The sequence below is a fragment of the Oncorhynchus clarkii genome, chromosome 18, assembly GCF_045791955.1.
Source record: "Oncorhynchus clarkii lewisi isolate Uvic-CL-2024 chromosome 18, UVic_Ocla_1.0, whole genome shotgun sequence".
NCBI classification, from domain to species: Eukaryota; Metazoa; Chordata; class Actinopteri; order Salmoniformes; family Salmonidae; genus Oncorhynchus; species Oncorhynchus clarkii.
The window spans coordinates 63,060,920-63,082,872 of record NC_092164.1 but is presented as its reverse complement, the minus strand read 5'-3'; the positions used below and the strand labels follow the sequence as shown (position 1 = coordinate 63,082,872).

Here is a 21,953-nt window from a genome sequence, read left to right as displayed (position 1 = left end):
GCCCTCAACTGGCAGCTTCATTAAATAGTACCAGCAAAACACCAGTCTCAACATGAACAGTGAAGAGGCAACTCCGGGATGCTGGCCTTCTAGGCAGAGTTCCTCTGTCCAGTGTCTGTGTTATTTTGACACTGGACAGAGAAACTCTGCCTAGACGACCAGCATCCTCGGAGACGGCTCTTCACTGTTGACGTTGAGACTGATGTTTTGCGGGTACTATTTAATGAAGCTGCCAGTTGAGAACTTGTGAGGCGTCTGTTTCTCAAACTAGACACTCTAATGTACTTGTCCTCTTGCTCAGTTGTGCACCGGGGCCTCCCACTCTTCTTTCTATTCTGGTTAGAGATGGTTTGAGCTGTTTTGTGAAGGGAGTAGTATGCAGTGTTGTACGAAATCTTCAGTTTCTTGGCAATTTCTTACATGGAATAGCCTTCATTTCTCAGGACAAGAATAGACTGACGAGTTTCAGAAGAAAGTTCTTTGTTTCTGGCCATTTTGAGCCTGTAATTGAACCCACAAATGCTGATGCTCCAGATACTCAACTAGACTAATGAAGGCCAGTTTAATTGCTTCTTTAATCAGTTTTCAGCAGTGCTAACATAATTGCAAAAGGGTTTCTAATGATAAATTAGCCTTTTAAAATTATCAAATTGGATTAGCTAACACAACGTGCCATTGGAACACAGGAATGATGGTTGCTGATAATGGGCCTCTGTAAGCCTATGTAGATATTCCATAAAAAACAGCCGTTTCCAGCTACAATAGTCATTTACAACATTAACAATGTCTACACTGTATTTTCTGATCAGTTTTATGTTATTTTAATGGACAATAAAATCTGTTTTTCTTTCAAAAACAAGGACATTTCTAAGTGACCCCACACTTTTGAAAGGTAGTGTACATGGAGGTAGAGTTAATTAATGTGACTATGCATAGCTAATAACAGAGAGTAGCAGCGCAGGGGGGGGGGGGGGGGGGGGGCGAGGGGGGGGGGGGTCAATGCAAATGTCAATGCAAATACTCTGGGTAGCCATTTGATTACATGTTCAGGAGTCTTATGGCTTGGGGGTAGAAGCTGTTTAGAACTCTCTTGGACCTAGACTTGGCGCTCCGGTACCGCTTGCCGTGTGGTAGCAGAGAGAACAGTCTATGACTAGGGTGGCTGGAGTCTTTGACAATTTTCCGGGCCTTCCTCTGACATCGCCTGGTATAGAGGTCCTGGATGGGGCAGCTGTAGAACTTTTTGAGGATCTGAGGACCCATGCCAAATCTTTTCAGTCTCCTGAGGGGGGATAGGTTTTGTCGTGCCATCTTAACGAGTGTCTTGGTGTGCTTGGACCATGTTAGTTTGTTGGTGATGTGGACACCAAGGAACTTGAAGCTCTCAACCTGCTCCACTACAGCCTCGATGAGAAAGGGGGCGTGCTCTGTCCTCATCATCAATGCAATTATTGATGAAGCCAATGACTGATGTGGTGTACTCCTCAATGCCATTGGATGAATCCCGGAACATGTTCCAGTCTGTGATAGCAAAACAATCCTGTACCTTAGCATCTGCTTCATCTGACCACTTTTTTATTGACCGAGTCACTGGTGCTTCCTTCATTAATTTTTGCTTATAAGCAGTAATCAGGAGGATAGAATTATGGTCTGATTTGCCAAATGGAGGGTGAGGGAGAGCTTTGTACGTGTCTCTGTGTGTGGATTAAAGGTGGTCTAGAGTTTTTTTCCCTCTGGTTGCACATTTAACATGCTGATAGAAATGTAGTAAAACGGATTTAAGTTTCCCTACATGAAAGTCCCCGGCCACTAGGAGCACTGCCTCTGGATGAATATTTTCTTGTTTGCTTATGGCAGAATACAGCTCATTGAGTGCAGTCTTAGTGCCAGCATCGGTCTTTGGTGGTATGTAGACAGCTACGAAAAATACAGATGAAAACTCTCTAGGTCGATGGTGTGGTCTACAGCTTATCATGGCGAGCAAAACCTTGAGATATCTTTAGATATCTTTTCACCAGCTGTTGTTTACAAATATATATAGTCCGCCACCCCATGTCTTACCAGATGCTGCTGTTCTATCCTGCCTATACAGCGTGTAACCAGCCAGCTGTATGTTGATAATGTCATCGTTCAGCTACGACTCCGTGAAGCATAAGACATTACAGTTTTTATTGTCCCGTTGGTAGTTTAATCTTCCTTGTAGGTTGTCGATTCTATTTTCCAATGATTGCACGTTAACTAGTAGAACAGAAGGCAGTAGGGGTTTATTCGATCGCCTACGAATTCTCAGAAGGCAGCCCGCCCTCCGCCCTCTTTTTCTCCGTCTTCTCTTCACGCAAATGATGGGGATTTGGGCCTGTTCCCGGGAAAAAAAGCTTCTGCCAGTTTGTGGTGAGTAATCGCTGTTCTGATGTCCAATAGTTATTTTCGGTCATAAGAGACAGTAGCAGCAACATTATGTACAAAATAAGTAAAAAAATAAGTTAGAAAAAATGAACAAAAAAACACAGTTGGTTAGGAGCACGAAAAAAGGCAGCCACCTTCTCTGGCGCCATGACACTATAGAATGACGTTGTAAGTAACAGCAAACTTTCCAGGACATATACATGTCTTATATGGGCAGAAAGCTTAAACTCTTGTTAATCTAATTGCACTGGCTAATTTACAATAGCTATTACAGTGAAAAAATACCATGCTATTGATTGAGGAGAGTGCACAACAACAACAAAAAAATCCATCACCGCAACTGATTTGATACATTCACCTCTGAAGGTAAATAATGTACTTGCATTCAGTAATCTTGCTCTGATTTGTCATCTTGAGGGCCCCAGAGATAAAATGTAGCATAGCTTTGTTTGATAAAATCCATTTTTATGTTCAAATGTAGGAACTGGTTTCTACAGTTTGAACCCCTGCTGTCTCTGGCTCCACACCCACCCCACTATCTAGATGTGTGAAAGTTAATGTATAAACTAGTGATCCATCATGTGTGACATTCCTGGGAGTGTGTAAGCTAAAATGTTGTATTATTATATCATTTTTGTATGTTCTCTATAGTTATGTACCTTAAAATGTATCAATTGACCAATTTGGCACATTTGGGCAGACTTGATACAAAATATTGTGCAGCATTGCAATGCTTCATTGGATGAATCTGAAACTTTGCACATGCACTGCTTCCATCTAGTGGCCAAAATCGAATTGGAATCTAAACTCCTACATATAATGGGCTTTTTTAATTGCCTTTCAAAGATGATGGAACAAAAACAAAAATAAAAAGCACATGTTTTTTTCTTAGTATTATCTTTTACCAGATTTAATGTGTTATATTCTCCTACATTAATTTTACATTTCCACAAACTTCAAAGTGTTTCCTTTCAAATGGTATCAAGAATATGCACATCCTTGCTTCAGGTCCTGAGCTACAGGCAGTTAGATATGGGTATGTCATTTTAGGCGTAAATTGAAAAAAGTGTCAAATCCTTAAGAGGTTTTTAACTTAGTTATTGAAGCCTCCGATGAGAGCATTTGTGAAAAATACCGCTTTACAGAGTTCGTCTTGTACCAGAGTTGTAAAGTACTTAAATAAAAATACTTAAAAGTACGACATGTCGTTTTTTTGTGGTATCTGTACTTTACTATTTATATTTATATATTTACATTAACTTTTACTGTTACTTCACTGCATTCCTAAATAAAATCATATACTTTTTACTCGATACATTTTCCCTGACACCCAAAAGTACTTGTTACATTTTGAATGCTTAGCCGGACAGGAAAATGGTCTAATTCACACACCAATTAATTGAACATCCCTGGTCATCCCTACTGCCTATTATCTATAGGATGTCATTGTAAATAAGAATGTGTTCTTAACTAACTTGCCTAGTTAAATAAAGGTTAAGTTTTAAAAAATCTGGTGGACTCACTAAACACAAATGCTTCATTTGTAAATTATGTCCTGAGTGTTGGAATGTGCCCCTAGCTATACTTAAATACATTTAAAAACAAGAAAGTGGTGCCGTCTGGTTTTCTTAATATAAGGAGTTTTACATCATTTATACTTGTAATTTTACTTTGATACCTACGTATATTTTAGCAGTTACATTTACTTTTTGATACTTAAGTAATTTACTCAAGTGGTTTTTTTACAGGGTTACTTTCACTTTTACTTGAGTCATTTTCTATTCATGTATCTTTACTTTTATTCAAGTATGACAACTGGGTACTTTTTCCACCACTGTGTACAACTCATGGTTTTCAGGTAGTTGCCATTAAAAACATTGCAAATACCTGGAAGAATTATAACTACTTTCAACGCTTCTCACAAAAACACCTACTTATGTGGATGTGTTGGCATCCGAACATAACTCAATGCGACTGACACACCGAAGTACGCATGTATACGTTACTATGGTTATCACCCCCCTACTACGGCAAGCAGAAGATAGCAAACAGTTCAAACTCGAAACGCATACTTTCCCCGTTGTGACACACCGGAAGTAGGTTTTGGTGTCAGTTTAGCCACAGTTTCTATCTTTGGCTTCGCCTTCATTTCCTACTCAGAATAACAACAACAACAAAGACAAATTGATAACAAATAGTTCTTCAAATCGTCTCAAACAAAGGAATAGACTCTGAATCTGAGAGATAGAGCACAGCCAGCTATGCTGACAGATGCAGGTTAGCGCGCTATTTCCATACTCTGACGGTATTGTCTGACAGCTCAGCTTTTGAGCTAACGCTAGCCAGCGTAACAGCTAGCCAGCGGCACATTTGCATATCCACATTGCTGTTAGTTTTGGGAAGCTGAGTATTGGCAATCTATTATTACTTAATAATTCATGAGAGGTCATGTGTTATGACATGTTTTATCTAGGCTGTGACATGGTCACATTCAGTGATATGATATGTGGTCAATTGACAGATTATACAGTGAATGCTTCAGGTGCTCGGCGTGCCAAGAAGAGGACAGCAATGGAGTCATCATCTGGGGATGGTCAGTCGTCCCTTCGCTCCTCTGGTAGACAGGTCAACGTCAGAATGAAGCGCTGCAATAATCCTCCACCTGGACAGGTATATGTGCACCCTACTATTAGACAAAACAGACTTCATACAGTTGCTTTGGGACAAACCAGAGCTGGCAGATCAAGTATTGTACCTGAGCTAGGCACAATACTAGATCTGTCGGCTCTGGCTAGTTTGGGACTGTGTGGTGTAGTGAGACCACCTTTTTTCAGGCATTCTCATTCACTTTACCCATTGCCATCCAGTCAGCTTATTAATTAAGAGCCTCCTGCCTTTTACCAATCTCTCTGCTTTCAGTAATGAACAAATTTTCCTTGATATTGAAGTCTGTCTGTTATTGGATTCCAGACTAAAAGAAAAGCCACTGACACAGAGGAAGAAGAGGACCAATCTGAGAAGAAGTACAGAAAGTGTGAAAAGGCTGGATGCTCGGCCACATACCCAGTGTGCTTTGCTAGTGCCTCTGAAAGGTATCATCAAATATTTTTTATAATTTAACCAACATAGACAACAGCCTGGTATTTCAAATGGGAACAAATTAGTCATAGTGGGCAGAACAAGCAAGGAGGTGGTTAGAGCCAAGCACGAGCTAGCGAGATCCTATTGGCGCTTTCTAGTCACATTTGCATATTTCCGTTATGGAACACCTACTCTGAAGTGCTCGTGTGCAATAACTCAATTTGCCTTTGCACTCCTTCTAAACAATGCAGTTTTTTAAAGCTTTGGCAAAGGGTAAAGTCTACAAAACTTAGTCCACTCTGTTTGTAACAGATTGTAGTTTTGGGAACAGAAAACTGTATTGAGATCAAATGTTTCATCGATGAGTAAGTTATCAGAATGTCGGCTAAGATCCATCCACTGCTAGCCATTTGGCTTTCTCTCACTACCATATTTGGTATTGAGTGGAAACGCCAACCGGATAATTCACATTTATACATCTGGTGAAATATCTATCTCATTGTTCTATCTGGTATCATCTCCTGTTTATACTTCACTGGTGGTTTCCAGAGAGAGTCATTGGCAGCTGTGTCCGAAATCTGTCTTGCCTACTACTTACTAAAACTACATACTGTGTACTAATTGTACTACGTACTATTTAGAATGTACTGTTTAATACAAATTAATGCAGTAAGCAACTAATATCAACATACTAATCTATACTGAGGATGCGTCATCTGATGCACAATTGCGTTGATTCCCGCCGCTCGTTCATTTTGGTACAACGCGTCACCTTCTCTGATTATCAGCTGTTGTCAAACACACACATGCGTCTGGAAAGACACATTTTGTTCCCCCCTCAATAAGTGTACAGTGAATTGTACTAGATGAAAAGCCAAAAGGAGTAGGATATCCTGTTATTTAAAGCATAGTAAGTTTTAGAAATGTCCTATACATTCTATTTTCGTATGCCTACTAGTTAGAACGCAAGTATGGGAGTTCTGCCACTGTCTTACATCAAATAGTGTGACGGTTCTGCCCTGCACTGATCAGTTGAGGTACAAGTGTCCCGTATGAGTGATGCCACCTGTTGGAACACAATGGAGAGAAAGTATGACATCACATTCAGTGTGTTGAGTACTTGCTGACAGGTTTCTGACTGCTCTCCGTATTTCTTTCAGGTGCGCCAAAAACGGCTACACTTCTCGGTGGTACCATTTGTCCTGCGGGGAGCACTTTTGCAACGAGTGTTTTGATCACTACTATAGAAGGTTAACAGTCTAATTAAAAAAATAACGTTGTCATTTTGTCAAACATGTCATCATGGACACCTGTTCTCTGTTGATCTGAATGTATTGACTATATCTTTCCTTGGTTTATCAGTCACAAAGATGGCTATGAGACATATGCATCCTGGAAGAGGGTTTGGACTGGCAATGGGAAGAGTGAGCCCAGTCTGAAAGCTTTCATGGCAGATCAACAGCTTCCATACTGGGTGAGAGCAACACAGCTGCCTTTCAACCCCGAAATGTCCAGCTAACTGGCATAGTATTCAGGTCAATGCAGCCACTCTCCATCAAGTGAGTAATTCAAACACATTCACTCCATTGTGATTGGTTTCCAGGTCCAATGCACTAAGCCAGACTGTGGGAAATGGCGTCAGCTAACCAAGGAGATCCAGCTCACTGCCTCACTAGCAGCCACGTATCGCTGTGGAATGAAGTTCAACAATGTCAAGGTAAACAGGAAGTAGCAGGAGGAAGAGACAACAACATAATCAACAATAACTTGATTGACATTTCATGATAGTGCCATAATATCACGTGTTTACATCTACAGACCGAAGGGCCAGACCAGTGCTCTCTGCCAGAAGATTTGGTGAGTGACTGTCTTTAAAAATTACCTTCTGTGTTCCTTCATTTTCAGTCAACAATTTAAAGTATCACTGCAGCCTTGTCCTTATTCGGAACCTTGTTGTGTTCCACAGAGAGTGGCGGAGGTGATCGACAGCTGGTGGCATTCCATGCTGATCCTGCCCCCGTTATTTAAGGACAGCCCGGCCAACCCTTTCCTCACAGCCTACTATCCCGACTGTGTGGGCATGAGCCCCTCAGGATCCACCAGCAACCACTCTCATGCTGAGTTGAGGGCAGAGCACTGCAGAGCCATCCCACCACAGAGTAAGTCCATCGGGGACGGGAGAGAATCCACATCTCAACTCTGTTGCTCTACTTCACAGAGAAGGGAGTGTGACCCAGAGCTAAGGAACCAGTAAATCGGCAAGTAGTTAATATCCATAATAAAATGAGTGGTTCGAGTCCGGAATGCTGATTGGCTGACAGCCGTGGTATATCAGACCGTATAGCACCAGGTTTGATAAAACATGTATTTGTACTGACCTAATTACATTGGTAACCAGTTTATAATAGCAATAAGGAACCTCAGGGGTTTGTGGTATATGGCCAATATACCATGGCTAAGGGGTGTGTCCAGGCACTCTGTGATGCGTTGTGTCTAGAACAGCCTTTAGCCGTTGTATAATTGACCATATACCACACCCCCTCATGCCTTATTGCTTAAGTCTAGGCTTCTTTTCTTTCTATTATCTTAACTAGTCTGTTGAACCACCAGTCACTCGTGGTCAGTAAATGCATGTTCTCTAACTCATACTTTGTGTTCAGTTCCAGGGCTGTGTCCATACTTCCAGCCTTTTTACCAGCCCAACGAGTGTGGGAAGGCCTTGTGTGTGCGACCGGACATGATGGAGCTGGATGAGCTCTATGAGTTTCCAGAGTTTTCCCGTGACCCCACCATGTACCTGGCCCTGCGTAACCTTATCCTGGCCTCCTGGCACAGAGGCTGTAAGGTAGCCAGACAGATAAGTCCTACGCTGTTTAAATTAGACGCTTTTTGGAAGCGTAATAGTAATAATAATAATATATTTTTTTTTAGTTTACAAACAAGAATCTCAAAGTTGCTTTGAAAACAAAAAGAAATGTAGAGATCTGTCAGTTCATGAATTGATGGTCTTTCACAGTTTCAGAGCCAGTTTGAAAAGACAGTCAGTAGCTTGAGCGGAGGGAGCGTTGATGATAGACAGGCAGGGAGAAGCGTCAGTCAGATACTGGTATACAGGCCTAGAGCTCTACATCAGACACGCCGTTCTCCTCTTCCTCCGTAGGTAGGCTGGATCATCCACTAGCATCCACCTGGTTTGTGTGGAGTACTTTTCTCTTTCCACATGTTATTTCACATAACCCAGCCATCTAGTCACATACCTATATTTGACGAGAGACTAATAGAATAGTGAGGAAAAAATATGGAGTTACATGACCTAGGAGAAATTACATTTATTTTCTATCAATTAAACACAACAGGGCCTGGTGGTAATGATTAAACACGTCCCTTCCTCTCATGTCTAGGAGGTGCTGACACCCCAGAACTGTGCTCCCCACATCATTGTGAGAGGGCTGGTACGTGTGCGTTGTGTACAGGAAATGGACAGGGTGCTTCTCTTCATGACCAGGAAGGGTCTGATCAACACTGGGGTTCTATCAGTCAAACAGCCCCTGCTTCCCGAGCGCTACCACAACGTGAGTGTGTCTAATTTTCTACCATCAACTTTGTCCAGTTATGTTCTGCAGCTCATACAGAGTTTTTGTTGGTCTTTTGCAGAAGAACGTGATTGTGATTGGAGCCGGGGCATCGGGGCTGGCTGCTGCGCGGCAACTGCAAAACTTTGGCATGCAGGTATTATTTTAAGGTTTAAAATGTAGAACTACTTCAAGTGTTCATTTTTGTTTTGAAGTTTTGACCATACCCAGTTAGCACATAACGTTCTGAGAACCTTATGTTTCTTAGAGCTTGGTGAGAGCGTGGTTGTCCTATGGTCATTCCCAGAACTTCCTACAATGTTCTGGGAATGGTGCAGGATACCCAGCTAGCACGTAACATTCTGAGAACCATATGTTCCTAACAGGCTGACTACACCGCTCGCATCGCAAAATATATTTAGGAATCTATGTTATTCAATTATTGCACCCACACTGCTCGCGCGAGCCAACGAGCATCTGCGTTGCCAAGGGCTAAAATAGAAATCAGTTCTATTTCTGACGCAGATCGCGCTGCAAGTCCTGCCTCTCCAATCTCCTCATTGGTTTATTAAAGCAGGTACCCACGTGCCATCTCGTCATTGGTTATACCCACGTGGGTGACTGAAAGGTGAACGAGGTCAGTGGCAGTAATGCACCTAATTTATGAAAGTTGCCAATTTGGTTGACCGTTTTATGTGTGGATTAATTGTTGGAGTAGAGGACCATGTGCATTTCAGGTAAAATAACAACTCAATGTTTATATTCCAGGACAAATTAGCTAGCAACAGCAAGCTAGCTAAATAGGACAAATTAGCTAGCAAGTGCAAGCTAAATTGCCATAAATGTTTAATGCTTTTCGACCTGTCCCCAAATTAATATAATTGGTTCAGAGTTTGTTTTGATATTTTAACCTGCGTGTCGTGATCGCGTTTCGTGTGGGGGGACAAAATTAATATATGCACGATGGCGCACGTGCGCAGCCGGTTTGGGTTCCATGTTAGGTGGGAATTTCAGTACTTCAACATAACGTTTCCTCATGATTCTATTTAAAATACATTTCTCAAATTGTTCAGAGAACTTAAAGAAACAATGTTCTGCTGTGGGAATTTCAGTACTTCAGCGTAACGTTTTCTACAGGTTTCCTCATGGTCCTATTTAAAGTAATTTTATCAGAAAACTTTCCATAAAAACCACAACATGACATTAGTAACGTTCAAAGAACGTTCTGAGAACGTTATTTAAAAATATATACATTCTGTTCTCAGCCTCAACAAAACTCGATCTTCTGTCTTAAGTGTGTTCAGGTGTGTTGGCCGAGTCCACTAATTGGCCACACCTGATCTTAATGAGTGCTTGTTTCCTGAATAGATTAAAATTAACAGCTTTGTATGAGTTTAAAAAAAACATGGTATGCTAGCTCCATCCTGGTGGCACAGAGGACTAATTCCATGGATAGACAACAGAAGATCATACATTTGAATCTCACTCATACATTTGTTTTGCATAATTAATGCCTAAGCAAATTAATTTCCATGTGTCCTATCTGCTTGGAGTTCAAAAAGTGAACACAAACTAAGCTAGCAGTGTCGTTAAAAGTCTTATTGAACATGTTCTCAGAACGTTGTTTAATTACCTTCAAATAACCTAGAATTTTTGTTCTCAGAACCTCCCTGAAACCTCTAAAAATGTATGTTCCCAGAACAGGTGATATTTTTTACTTACATTCTCAGAACATTTAAAAAAATGTTCAGTTTTACCCGTCAGGAAACGTAGGAGTTCATTCCCAGAACCTATGGAAATCAATAAAATACTTTTCCACAACTTCCAAGGAAACAAATGTGCTAGCTGGGTGTCCTAATTTTAGGTTAATTCAGATATGGAACCTACTCCTATAATAACCCATAAGATGTTCTTGGTCTGAAATGAGGTACACATAATATTGTTCACAACATATTGAATGAATAACTGCTGATGAGTTCTGTGTCTGTGCCTTCTTCGTGAACTTTAACCTCCAAGTGTTTGATCCAATCACAGGTGGTGATGCTCGAGGCGAGTGAGCGGATTGGAGGGCGGGTGTGGGACGATACATCGCTGGGCGGCGTCACTGTGGGTCGGGGGGCTCAGATTGTGAACGGCTGTGTGAACAACCCAATTGCACTGATGAGTGAGCAGGTGAGAGAGTCTTTGTAACAACACTGACACACACTACTGGCACTCAGTCATTCACTCACAAACCGTACCTTGAAAACAGGATTTTTCAATGTCAACATTTCTAATCATTCACCCACAGTTCAACCAAAGAACTTTGTATTTTTTATGCTGCTGCCTCATTTCATTTAGTATTGTGTAACTGCTAATAGATGCCTCAGAAGTCTTTCGGGTCCTACAAGTATTCACATACTCAGTTGCTTCTCTTGTATGTAGCTCAGCATTAATATGCACAAGCTGGGGGAGAGGTGTGACCTGTTCCAGGAGGGAGGGAGTGCCACAGACCCGGCCATCGATAAGCGCATGGACTTCCACTTTAACGCCATCCTGGATGTGGTGTCAGAATGGAGGAAAGACAAGTCTCAGAACCAGGACACTCCTCTGGGAGGTACAACACATTTGTGGTCACTCCTAGGGTTGCGAACTTTGGTAACTTTCCCCAAAATTCCAAGGTTTTACAGAAATAGCGGTAAAGCCTGGTGTATATACTACACGACTTTCAAAATCCTAACATCGCTTAACCTCTCACATTAAACAACCACCTTTCCTGTAGTGATGTGGCACAGACAGGTGTCACACACTAAATGCTGTGGCACAGACAGGGGTCACACACTAAATGCTGTGGCACAGACAGGGGTCACACACTAAATGCTGTGGCACAGACAGGGGTCACACACTAAATGGTGTGGCACAGACAGGGGTCACACACGGACAGGGGTCACAGTAAACGCTGTGGCACAAACAGGGGTCACACTAAACGCTGTAGCACGGACAGGGGTCACACACTAAACGCTGTGGCACAGACAGGGGTCACACACACTAAATGGTGTGGCACGGACAGGAGTCACACACTAAATGGTGTGCCACAGACAGGGGTCAGACACTAAATGGTGTGGCACAGACATGGGGATTTTGTCTCCGATCTCAACTTGTCTGGGAAATAAATATGGGGCAAAATCGTGTAGCATAAACCCGGCTTTTAGAATAATCACAGAATTTATATTTATTTACTCCTGATTCCAGAAATATTCCAACCAGGATTTCTGGAAGACTTGGGAATTTCGGGACAGGTATCGTAATTTTGCAACCCTAGTCACTCAATGATTTGCTTATATATGAAGTACAAAGTAGTGATAGACATTTGGCCAGTTTCTAGTTTCTATCATTTTACAATTTTCACTTCCAGAGAAAATCCAGGAGGTCTACAAGACATTCCTTCAGGAGTCTGGGGTCCAGTTCAGCCAGCTGGAGGAGAAAGTGCTTCAGTTCCATCTCAGCAACCTGGAATATGCCTGTGGAAGCACACTGGACCAGGTCTGAGGATGAGATCATTCCTACCCTGTCTCTTGTGACAGTCCATGAAGTGACCGTAGGAGAGTTATGACAACATAGTCAGGGGTCAAAGTTCTCCGTTACAGCAACGGATTTCCATCATATGGATTCTGGAGAAGTCGTTTTTTTTTCTTATTTTCCCCGATCAGTGAAGATGCTCAATCAAATCTGGTTTGGAGATGACATAGAACAGACATGCTTGTCTCTATTAGGCTATGAAATATATTCCCAAATAAATGTATTCTCAAGTATTTTATTTTCTGTTACACTGTTTGTATTCAACTGACCTGCATGATTGTGGATGACACTCCGATGTTCAGACGAAGGGAATTAAATAGTCTGTCATGCACACCACAGCAGCGCTCAACTCCGACAGCGGCGTCTAGTCTACTGTAGCTGCTTGTAAAGTCATTCAAAGACTATGCTACATTTTTTTTTTGCCATTTTAATGTTATTAAAACAAAATCAGACAACCCCATAGTAGAATATTTGACCTATTTACCAAGTCGGCTTGTTGTGTTTTATAAATATTCCTCTCGAGGCTCATACAAGAGCCAATGCAGTCGTGGGAAAACACTTTTGAAAGCAGTTTTGACCTTTGCTAAAAGTAGAGTGGGATCCCAGTTTTCCATTGCTACCACGGTTATTTCTATACTCCTTCAATTGCGCGTGGCGGAGTTTTACAAATGCAGTTTTTACAACCAGAGTTTCAAGAAAGGTTTAGGTGCAACTGTACAACAGAGCTCTTAAAATGGGCAATGTCTTCTTCAAAGAGCAGTGACATACTCTGTAATAGAAAAAAAAAAGCGAAGTGAATACTAATGAAAAAGGATGTATTTATAATAAATGAGTAATAACAATCAGGATGTGGTGTTCTCTGGGGTAAATGCAGATGGACCAACCCCATGCTTCAGCCTAGGTATAATTTATAGCCACTATGCTATCAGTTGGGCTACAGGTGCTAATGCTTATTCCTGATAGCATACCTGATAATATAGACCATGCATAGGCTATATGAATGATCCAATATGTTCAAATAATTTGAAAATCATTTTTACCAATAGTTATTGGGCCCATTTTTGGAAGTGAAAATTATATTTTATTTTTATTTTATTTTCATGTTTTTTTGATTTTTTTTGTGAAAAACATTATCCCGTTGAGGACCCCCGGGACCCCTTAAGCAAGGGTACATGTACAAAATGATTATCTTTCCTGAAAGCATGATGGTTATGACGTTCTTACATGAAAGTGTAACTTGTCCCCAGACAATCCATCTGAGATCGTCTTAACTTTCAGTCATGGGATATTTTTGTTGTTGCTTTAACCCCTGAATTTAGTCTGTGTGTGTGTGCGTGTGTGTGTGTGTGTGTGCGTGTGTGTGCGTGTGTGTGTGTGTGTGTGTGTGTGTGTGTTCGCAGGTGTCGGCTCGATCCTGGGACCACAATGAGTTCTTCGCTCAGTTCTCAGGAGACCATACACTGCTGACAGAGGGCTATTCGTCTGTGCTTAACAAACTGGCTGAGGGCCTCGACATCCGCATCAAGAGCCCGGTGAGCCATCAAATACTATGTCCCAATTATCTCTCCTTCCTCGCAAAGTGTGCACTTGTCTACTTCCCTTCACTGATTTGAAAGGAAATGACTGGTATGAGAAATATGCTGGGAACTCCTACTAGCCAATGCCTTAAGCAATTCAATGCTTTTTAGATGTGTGAACAAGTGCACACTTAGTGTGCGTCCCAAATAATATCTCCTTATGTTCCTTTCGTTGCCCATTCTCCTCTCATCTTGGTTGTAGTATATAGTTAGATACAAGTGAGAGGTTTCTCAAATTTGTTTTTTTACTCAAGCATTTCGAGCAATGCCTCACAATCACAGTACACTTGTTTCATTGTAGGTTCAAGCTATCGATTACTCAGGGGATATAGTCAAAGTTACCTCATCCAATGGGACTCAGTGGACAGCACAGAAAGTAAGGACTCATTTGTTTATTTACAGAGTAACGATGCATGTTAAAGTACAGTTGTCTTCCCTGACACTCCACTCTTAACTGTAGTTTTGGGAACATTTATTTGGTCTTTTTTTTTTAGGTTCTGGTGACAGTCCCATTGACTTTACTCCAGAAGAATATCATTCAATTCAACCCTCCTCTTCCTGAGAGAAAGCTGAAAGCCATCCACAGTCTTGGAGCAGGTCTCATTGAAAAGGTAAGGGTTTAGAGCTGCGACACGGTCTGGGTGATGTAAATTAAACTGGTTCACCCTGTCACCAGAAACTGTCTTGATAATCTGGAGGTGAAAGAAACACACACCTGTTTAGGTGAGGTGCTGGCTAGCGGAGTAGAACACCTGTTTAGGTGAGGTGCTGGCTAGCGGAGTAGAACACCTGTTTAGGAGAGGTGCTGGCTAGCGGAGTAGAACACCTGTTTATTAGAGGTGCTGGCTAGCGGAGTAGAACACCTGTTTAGGTGAGGTGCTGGCTAGCGGAGTAGAACACCTGTTTATTAGAGGTGCTGGCTAGCGGAGTAGAACACCTGTTTATTAGAGGTGCTGGCTAGCGGAGTAGAACACCTGTTTAGGTGAGGTGCTGGCTAGCGGAGTAGAACACCTGTTTAGGAGAGGTGCTGGCTAGCGGAGTAGAACACCTGTTTATTAGAGGTGCTGGCTAGCGGAGTAGAACACCTGTTTAGGTGAGGTGCTGGCTAGCGGAGTAGAACACCTGTTTAGGAGAGGTGCTGGCTAGCGGAGTAGAACACCTGTTTAGGTGAGGTGCTGGCTAGCGGAGTAGAACACCTGTTTAGGAGAGGTGCTGGCTAGCGGAGTAGAACACCTGTTTAGCCGAGGTGCTGGCTAGCGGAGTAGAACACCTGTTTATTAGAGGTGCTGGCTAGCGGAGTAGAACACCTGTTTATTAGAGGTGCTGGCTAGCGGAGTAGAACACCTGTTTAGGTGAGGTGCTGGCTAGCGGAGTAGAACACCTGTTTAGGAGAGGTGCTGGCTAGCGGAGTAGAACACCTGTTTATTAGAGGTGCTGGCTAGCGGAGTAGAACACCTGTTTAGGTGAGGTGCTGGCTAGCGGAGTAGAACACCTGTTTAGGAGAGGTGCTGGCTAGCGGAGTAGAACACCTGTTTAGGTGAGGTGCTGGCTAGCGGAGTAGAACACCTGTTTAGGTGAGGTGCTGGCTAGCGGAGTAGAACACCTGTTTAGGAGAGGTGCTGGCTAGCGGAGTAGAACACCTGTTTAGCCGAGGTGCTGGCTAGCGGAGAATAACACCTGTTTAGCCGAGGTGCTGGCTAGCGGAGTAGAACACCTGTTTAGCCGAGGTGCTGGCTAGCGGAGTAGAACACCTATTTAGGCGAGGTGCTAGCTAGCGGAGTAGAACACCTGTTAGCCGAGGTGCTGGCTAGCGGAGTAGAACACCTGTTTAGGTGAGGTGCTGGCTATCGGAGTAGAACACCTGTTTAGGCGAGGTGCTGGCTAGCGGAGTAGAACACCTTTTTAGGCGAGGTGCTGGCAAGCGGAGTAGAACACCTGTTTAGGCGAGGTGCTGGCTAGCGGAGTAGAACACCTGTCTGGGTGAGGTGCTGGCTAGCGGAGTAGAACACCCGTTTAGGTGAGGTGCTGGCTATCGGAGTAGAACACCTGTTTAGGCGAGGTGCTGGCTAGCGGAGTAGAACACCTGTTTAGGCGAGGTGCTGGCTAGCGGAGTAGAACACCTGTTTAGGCGAGGTGCTGGCTAGCGGAGTAGAACACCTGTTTAGGCGAGGTGCTGGCTAGCGGAGTAGAACACCTGTTTAGCCGAGGTGCTGGCTAGCGGAGTAGAACACCTGTTTAGCCGAGGTGCTGGCTAGCGGTGTAGAACACCTGTTTAGCCGAGGTGCTGGCTAGCGGAGTAGAACACCTGTTTAGGCGAGGTGCTAGCTAGCGGAGTAGAACACCTGTTAGCCGAGGTGCTGGCTAGCGGAGTAGAACACCTGTTTAGGAGAGGTGCTGGCTAGCGGAGTAGAACACCTGTTTAAGAGAGGTGCTGGCTAGCGGAGTAGAACACCTGTTTATTAGAGGTGCTGGCTAGCGGAGTAGAACACCTGTTTAGGTGAGGTGCTGGCTATCGGAGTAGAACACCTGTTTAGGCGAGGTGCTGGCTAGCGGAGTAGAACACCTGTTTAGGTGAGGTGCTGGCTAGCGGAGTAGAACACCTGTTTAGGTGAGGTGCTGGCTAGCGGAGTAGAACACCTGTTTAGGAGAGGTGCTGGCTAGAAGAGTAGAACACCTGTTTAAGAGAGGTGCTGGCTAGAAGAGTAGAACACCTGTTTAGGTGAGGTGCTGGCTATCGGAGTAGAACACCTGTTTAGGCGAGGTGCTGGCTAGCGGAGTAGAACACCTTTTAAGGCGAGGTGCTGGCTAGCGGAGTAGAACACCTGTTTAGGTGAGGTGCTGGCTATCGGAGTAGAACACCTGTTTAGGCGAGGTGCTGGCTAGCGGAGTAGAACACCTTTTAAGGCGAGGTGCTGGCTAGCGGAGTAGAACACCTGTTTAGGTGAGGTGCTGGCTAGAAGAGTAGAACACCTGTTTAGGTGAGGTGCTGGCTAGAAGAGTAGAACACCTGTTTAGCCGAGGTGCTGGCTAGAAGAGTAGAACACCTGTTTAGGTGAGGTGCTGGCTAGCGGAGTAGAACACCTGTTTAGGCGAGGTGCTGGCTAGAAGAGTAGAACACCTGTTTAGGTGAGGTGCTGGCTAGCGGAGTAGAACACCTGTTTAGGTGAGGTGCTGGCTAGAAGAGTAGAACACCTGTTTAGGTGAGGTGCTGGCTAGCGGAGTAGAACACCTGTTTAGGTGAGGTGCTGGCTAGCGGAGTAGAACACCTGTTTAGGCGAGGTGCTGGCTAGCGGAGTAGAACACCTGTTTATTAGAGGTGCTGGCTAGCGGAGTAGAACACCTGTTTAGGAGAGGTGCTGGCTAGCGGAGTAGAACACCTGTTTAGGTGAGGTGCTGGCTAGAAGAGTAGAACACCTGTTTAGGTGAGGTGCTGGCTAGCGGAGTAGAACACCTGTTTAGGTGAGGTGCTGGCTAGCGGAGTAGAACACCTGTTTAGGTGAGGTGCTGGCTAGCGGAGTAGAACACCTGTTTAGGTGAGGTGCTGGCTAGCGGAGTAGAACACCTGTTTAGGTGAGGTGCTGGCTAGAAGAGTAGAACACCTGTTTAGGTGAGGTGCTGGCTAGCGGAGTAGAACACCTGTTTAGGTGAGGTGCTGGCTAGCGGAGTAGAACACCTGTTTAGGTGAGGTGCTGGCTAGCGGAGTAGAACACCTGTTTAGGAGAGGTGCTGGCTAGAAGAGTAGAACACCTGTTTAGGTGAGGTGCTGGCTAGCGGAGTAGAACACCTGTTTAGGTGAGGTGCTGGCTAGAAGAGTAGAACACCTGTTTAGGTGAGGTGCTGGCTAGCGGAGTAGAACACCTGTTTAGGTGAGGTGCTGGCTATCGGAGTAGAACACCTGAAAAAAGAAAAGGAGACCCTCACTCTCTCGGAGGTCAGATGCATTAATTTAATAACCTAATTAACCAACGTTTCGACAGACAAGTTGTCTTCATCAGAAACTGTCTTAACACACATTCCTACTCTCAGGTTGCTCTGCAGTTCCCGTTTCGCTTCTGGGACGGAAAGATCCAAGGAGCAGATTACTTTGGCCACATTCCACCCAGTCCTGACAAGAGAGGGATGTTTGGTGTGTTCTATGACATGGATCCACAGGTGAGATTCCACCAATCATCTTTGTACTCTAGCTAAACTCACTTAACTACTATGTAAACATCTGTTATTTCAAAGGAGAGCAATGCTGTTATGTAGACATTAGAGACAGCTGAGGTTTTTGCAGCATGTTCATTGAAGTGAACCTGTTGAATTGTGGACAGGAATGTATGCTGAATATGTAAAAAAAAAAAAAAGGTTTCCTACCAGAGAAAAACACGTGTTCCTGTCTTGGCCCATTCCGCAGGGGAAACGGAGTGTCCTGATGTCCGTCATCAGTGGTGAAGCTGTACCTTCTATCAGGGACATGGAGGACAAAGATGTCGCTGATCAGTGCATGAAGGTGCTGCGTGAACTCTTCAAAGAGCAGGTATTAGAACAACTGTCTACTACTTTGAAGAGAGAACCACACATTACATTAGGACTACTACAAGTGACATTTTTAAGGTATACAAAATAAATGCCAAATAAATAAATAATGTTGTACCTGTATCTTTACGTATTTTTCCCCTGTAGGAGGTCCCCGATCCGGTGAATTACTTTGTGACTCGGTGGAGCAGAGACATGTGGTCTCAGATGTCATACAGCTTCGTGAAGACAGGGGGCAGCGGGGAGGCCTATGACATCATTGCTGAAGATGTGCAAGGAAAGGTGTTCTTTGCTGGGGAGGTAAGACCTTGACCCCATTTTATCATCGTACACCAGTGTAGGCTGCTGAGGGGAGGACGGCTCTTAATAATGGACGGAACGGAGCAAATGGAATGGCATCAAACACCTGGAAACCATGGAAACCATGTGTGTTTGATGTATTTGATACCATTCCACTAATTCCACTCCAGACATTACCACGAGCCTGTCCTCCCCAATTAAGGTGCCACCAGTCTCCTGTATCTTATACCAATGTATTACTACAGGCCTTCACACCAAACATCCATGAGAAGCATCTCAGAGTAGGACTGCTAATTTAGGACCCGTTTTGCCTTTTAGATCACAAGGAATCAGATGACATGCACAGAGGAGACCTGATCCTAGATCAGTACTCCTACTCTGAGACGCTTGATAGATACGGCGCCTGATTTAACATTTCGTTTTTCTCCTGTCTTTCTATCTTCAGGCGACCAACAGGCACTTTCCTCAGACGGTAACAGGAGCCTATTTGAGTGGCGTCCGAGAAGCAAGTAAAATAGCTGCTTTGTAACTCCTTCCCTTTTGAGCAGTCACACGATACCAGCATAAAGACATCAACGTTGTACAGCGCAAAGCATTCGTTCCCCAAGTTGCTCCTCTTTAAGTGGTGTCTTCTTCTTGTGTGTACAGTACCTCGTGTGAGCAGAGATGGCTATAAGGCTGTTTGAAATGTTATGGTTAAGTTTTTCTGTTTATTATGAGAGGAAATATGACGCATCTTGTGGGTTTAGTTGGAGATCACTATAATTCGGGATCAGCAGCACACGTATGCTCCTAAACAATTCATTTTAATGTACAAATGGTTAAATGGTATTTGCATTCAATATGGATTTTCGACATTTGTTTGTCAATATCACACATCATTAATGGCTTTTAAAAAAATAATAAAAATATATATGTTTTATAGTCAGATACACCAGCTAGGTGCAGTGAAATGTGTTGTTTTACAGGATCAGCCATAGTAGTACGTCGCCGGAGCAAATTAGGATTAAGTGCCTTGCTCAAGGGCACATCGACAGATTTTTCACCTTGTCGACTTGGGTATCCGAAACAGCAGCCTTTCGGTTACTGGCCCAACGCTCTAACCGCTAGGCGCTCTAACCGCTAGGCGCTCTAACCGCTAGGCGCTCTAACCGCTAGGCGCTCTAACCGCTAGGCGCTCTCACCGCTAGGCTACCTGCTGTCCTTTTAATGTTCCAGTGTGTGTGTGGGGATAATGAGCGCTTAACTGTCCAAGGACTAATATTATTTTAGTTGAGACGTTATGTAAATGAGTACTTCTTTATTAGTGTTTTTTTGGGGGGGGTTTTGTAATGATTAATTAATTAATTATAATTCACGTTTTCATAAACTGGGCCAAATAAAAAACACCAAATAAGGATGGGTCATTTGGCTTTAATCAGAGTGACTGGTTAGTTAGTGTAGCCTTCAATTGGGTATTAGTTGTACCTGCATTGTTTTTAGCAAGAAAAGTTGAAAACATTTGACAGTTCTCTCTCTCTTTCCAGGTTATTGAGGCTTTAGTTGGCTACCACACTTATCATGTTCCTCTGTCTATATTCTGACACCATGTTCGAACATGACATTTATTAAACATGTGTAGCTTAATAAATGAACCAAACTAACTACATTATGACTGACTCACTTAATTGAGACTTAATGGACTGCACTGATTTGTCACTAGCTACGTAGTGCACTGCACGCTACAGGGGTGTATTCATTAGTCAGAGTCCGTTGCAAAACGTTTAGTCTTTTGCAAAAATGTTTTGCAACGGAAACCATTAACCATTTACTGTACGAAGCAAACGGTAACGAAATGGGGAGGGACCTACCTAAATCTGTCCAATAGAAATTTGTTTTCATTGCAATTCGAGTAAACGGTTGGAGTAAACGGTTTCTAATTGGAGTAAACGACTTCTGTTGCGAAACCGTTAATTGCTTACTCTAGGAACCAAACGGCGAAAACGGAATCAAATGGGGAGGGATCTGAATTTATCAACTACAAACTCTAGTATATTCAATATGGAAGCTGTTTAGCGTTTAAGAACCAAACTGAAGCAAATAAATAATAATTCAGGTATGTTCCTCCCTGTTAAGTTCAGTTTGCTTCCGTTTAAGAAATGTTTTGTAACTTAATCGGCAGAATGAATACACCCAATTAGTTTAGAATTGTTTACATTATTGTTTTGTATTTTTTAGGGGGGGAGGTTCTAGTACTCATCCTTTTTATACGTTTTTATTATTATTATTATTAACAAATCAATACAAAAAGTACATTGGGGAACATAAGTCTATATAAAGAACATTTGGGCTAGGGTGTACAATATCACATTACACAAGGACCTTCTATGGGGCATACACACATTTTATCATTCTAACAGCTTTTTTTGTTGGTAGAGTATTTCAAATATAGTTCAAAAAAAAATTTGTAAGATAAAAAAAAAAGTTTTGTTTGTAAATGTACATTTGTGAATATGAAATTTGACCGAAATAATAATTAAATTAATTACTTAAAATTGTTTCAACTTAAAAAAGAATCCAAGCAGTACATCTCTCCACAATAGTTTAAAATCTTTATAAATGTGTTCAGTTAGAAATCTACTGATGTCTTGCCACAGTTTTCTTACATGAATACAATGCAAAAAAAGATGCAACACCGTTTCTGGGTGGTCATTACAAAAGGTACAATTTGAATAGATGTTTTTCTTACATTTCTTCATATAGTGGTTGGCATGATAATATTTATGAATAATTTAAATTAAAAAAACGTCCTAATTTTATTAATAAGTAGGTATGTGTGTGGTAACATCAACTTTTTCCCAAAGAAGATTTTATCAATAAAACCATTCCAACAAGGCTCGTAGAGCTCTACTGTTGTTGGATGGACTGAAAGAAAAACAAATCTTTCCTACTGATGAGTCAA

The 21,953-nt window shown here is 42.8% G+C and overlaps 1 protein-coding gene across 1 annotated transcript; it reads left to right on the top strand.

The window, feature by feature from the left end:
* Window positions 1–4,474: 4,474 nt before the first annotated feature.
* LOC139373826 (lysine-specific histone demethylase 2-like) lies at window positions 4,475–21,564 on the top strand. Its single transcript, XM_071114876.1, has 21 exons — window positions 4,475–4,683; window positions 4,928–5,076; window positions 5,377–5,498; window positions 6,648–6,737; window positions 6,850–6,961; window positions 7,091–7,204; window positions 7,306–7,344; window positions 7,454–7,646; window positions 8,148–8,332; window positions 8,889–9,059; window positions 9,142–9,216; window positions 11,094–11,231; window positions 11,484–11,655; window positions 12,454–12,581; window positions 14,018–14,149; window positions 14,496–14,570; window positions 14,689–14,805; window positions 18,221–18,346; window positions 18,591–18,713; window positions 18,860–19,012; window positions 19,458–21,564. Exons 1-21 carry the CDS (start codon window positions 4,668–4,670, stop codon window positions 19,539–19,541), a joined length of 2,514 nt encoding a protein of 837 aa, XP_070970977.1. The 5' UTR covers window positions 4,475–4,667; the 3' UTR covers window positions 19,542–21,564.
* The last annotated feature ends 389 nt before the right edge of the window (window positions 21,565–21,953 follow it).